The sequence below is a fragment of the Myotis nattereri genome (assembly GCF_964212035.1).
Source record: "Myotis nattereri genome assembly, contig: HAP1_SCAFFOLD_282, whole genome shotgun sequence".
In the NCBI taxonomy this organism is placed as follows: domain Eukaryota; kingdom Metazoa; phylum Chordata; class Mammalia; order Chiroptera; family Vespertilionidae; genus Myotis; species Myotis nattereri.
Window position 1 is genome coordinate 7,226 of NW_027669549.1, and position 1,791 is coordinate 9,016.

The window sequence follows — 1,791 nt, forward strand, 5'->3', positions numbered from 1 at the left end:
CAGATCCCTTCCCTGTTCCGCGTCCCTGCCCCCCACCGTGCGAAAGAGGCAAAGACGGAAAGGGGGAGGAGGAAGAACGACCAGGTGGAAAAGCGGCGCGCGGGGCTGTTAAATTTTGAATAAGACGAAGAAAAGAAAAACCAGAGCAGCAAGGCAAAGGGAACAACAGAGCCTACTGAGGGGACGCGGCGGCGGCGGCGGCACCAGCGGCGGCGGCACCAGCGGCGGCGGCGGCCTACAAGAACCACGAGGCGACGCCCCCCACCGCGCCGGCTTGGGCTTGGGCTTGGGCTTGGGCTTGGGCCGGCATCACCGAGTCGTAGTGCTCCCCGCCAAAGCTGGAGGTGTAGCGCCTGTAGACGAGGGTGAGCGGCTTCTTGGTGTACTCCTCCCCGATGAGGAGGACGGGCGACTCCGTCTGGATCACCTCGATGGGGCACTGCAGGACGTGCGACAGGGCCCTCAGCTCGAGTTGGCCTCCCCACGGTGCGTTGTGCACGATGTTGTCGCAGTAGTTGAAGAAGTCGTCGCGGGTGTAGACATGGCCGGTTTCGGGGTCGCTGAAGAAGGGCAGGAATTCGTCGGCGTGCTTCCGCATGTAGTTGGCGGTGCGGCCCCGCAGGCTCTCCACGGTCACGGAGAACCACAGCTGGTCTTGGATGGCGCGGTACATGCAGTGGCTGTCGGCCGGGATCTCCTTCATCTCCAGGTTCTTGGCCTCCAGGATGACCGCTAGCTTCTCCTCCTCGTCGCGGCGACAGCTGGCCAGGTACCCCACCTCGGCGGCAGCCGCCGCCATCTTCTGGCGCTCTCTCTGGAGCGCCGCCCTTCTTTCGCGCCTTCTCTGGGCCCTCGAGAGGCAAGGAGGACAGTTCTCAAGATTCATCTTGGCCAGACCCTCACTGACGGAATCGAGACTGCTGCTAGCAGGGGTAAGCTCTGTGTACTTCTCCAGTTCCCGCTGTTGTCTCTGCTCCATTTCGGCCTCAAGGCGGGCCACGTCAAGGAGCAACTGCTTTCGTTTCTTCTTGTCGTTCTTAGGGACCGAGTTCTTCATGGCCTGGATGCGGTCCTGCAGCTCTTTGTTCTCGCGGAGGTGGCGACGCTTCAGCCGCTGATACTCAAGCTGCAGATCTTCCATCGTGTTTAACGGCTGGCGAGAACCGAAGTTTGGTGGCAGCGAGAGGACCCGCTACAGTTCAGTCCAACTGCTCAAACCGTCTAACAGGTAGCTGATCTCAGCCTCCACTGGCGGGCTGCTCTGTTCGTTTAAGACCCTGGTTGCCCGCCCACTATTCATGGCCCGCGCTGCCATTGGCCACTGTCTCAACATGGCCACGCCCCAAGACGCCTGGCACTGGGATTGGCTGCTGGGAGACCCTAGACATGCCCCTATTAGACACCATAGCAACAGGTGTTTCCGGTTCAGAGCTTGGTTTGAAACTAGGCCTGTAATCCAGCCTTTGCAGGTTATGTGCAGGGTTCCGCCTTTGCAGGTCTCGCGCAGCAACTGGGCTTGTAGAATTTTTCACGGACTCTTACTACTTCATTTCCAAGCCTGAACACAATGCAGACACTGGTCGTGTGTGAGAATTACAACAAATGTTATACCAACAGCTGAATGTGCTCTGACACTGGACTTGTCCGGGAGGCATTGTGGCTTCTTCCAGTTTTTCAGGTCTCTTGACCAGAGAACCCTTAGTTTTGTGTATTAGAACAGAGACATTTCCTTACATTCCTGGGAGCAGAGAGTCCTTTCAGTTTAGGTCTCAAATCCGCCCTGTCTCATCT

General features: G+C 58.4%; 1 protein-coding gene across 1 annotated transcript; it reads right to left on the reverse strand.

Annotated features, from left to right (window-relative positions):
• Positions 1 to 235: 235 nt before the first annotated feature.
• Positions 236 to 1,141, reverse strand: LOC308512606 (OTU domain-containing protein 6A-like; the record flags this gene model as incomplete). The annotated part of the gene is made up of 1 exon (XM_081115514.1): positions 236 to 1,141. One exon carries the CDS (start codon positions 1,139 to 1,141, stop codon positions 236 to 238), a length of 906 nt encoding a protein of 301 aa, XP_080971640.1.
• Between the last annotated feature and the right edge of the window lie 650 nt (positions 1,142 to 1,791).